The 694-nt window shown below is 38.2% G+C and overlaps 1 protein-coding gene across 1 annotated transcript in view; it reads left to right on the top strand.

Annotated features, from left to right (window-relative positions):
• The first annotated feature begins 22 nt into the window (after window positions 1-22).
• Window positions 23-694, top strand: part of LOC119593675 — a 2,405-nt gene continuing 1,733 nt past the window's right edge. The window contains exons 1-2 of the mRNA XM_037942632.1: window positions 23-121; window positions 347-375. Coding sequence (XP_037798560.1) covers window positions 82-121; window positions 347-375 — 69 coding nt within the window. The 5' untranslated portion in view covers window positions 23-81. The remainder of the gene's footprint in view (window positions 122-346; window positions 376-694) is intronic.

Genomic DNA, 694 nt, shown 5'->3' with positions numbered 1-694 from the left:
AAACTGTACGTCTCACGGTTGCCACAGAAGATCGCGCACTATATATACACCGTGCTTTCGTCAATTTCCACACTTTCAACAATGTTACTCTTCAAGCACTCGGTTATCCTCTGCCTCCTGGGTAAGCTAAGAATGCATCTACTGCGTGAATTTACCTCTGATAATCCTTATATTAAATTGCTAAGACATTAACAGGGAAGAATCTTCCCTAATTGATACGCATTATTACCAGACTCTAATGAAAGTTTGTAACATCTCAAAACTGATGTACAGAACCGGAAACACAATTCATAGCACGGAAAATTATGGCAGTGATTGAATGACTAATCATACCTTGATTTAACAGGTGTGGTGCACTGCAACGGCCCGATTAGTGTAAGTTTTTGGGAGCACTGTATTTTCTTTTGTTAATATTTATTTTCAGTTCTACCACGCAAACGCTCGCGTAAATACAAACACATTCGGACAAACACATTTACATATACGAGCACAAAATTGTACCTTAACGTAGTTGTACAATATGCAAAGAGTAACGGGAAAAAACTGTAACAGAAGTGGTGAAGAGAGTAAAGACAGAAAAGTGAGCGAAGAAAAATGTCACAGATACATATTCCTTCTTTTTTATAAGCTCACATCTACACAGGGAGTCCATTATCTAGGTCTAGGTCTATCTAGGTTAGTGAGGTTAGTAAGC

This window comes from Penaeus monodon, chromosome 32, assembly GCF_015228065.2.
Source record: "Penaeus monodon isolate SGIC_2016 chromosome 32, NSTDA_Pmon_1, whole genome shotgun sequence".
Classification (NCBI taxonomy): Eukaryota; Metazoa; Arthropoda; class Malacostraca; order Decapoda; family Penaeidae; genus Penaeus; species Penaeus monodon.
This window is presented reverse-complemented; position numbering and strand designations above follow the sequence as displayed.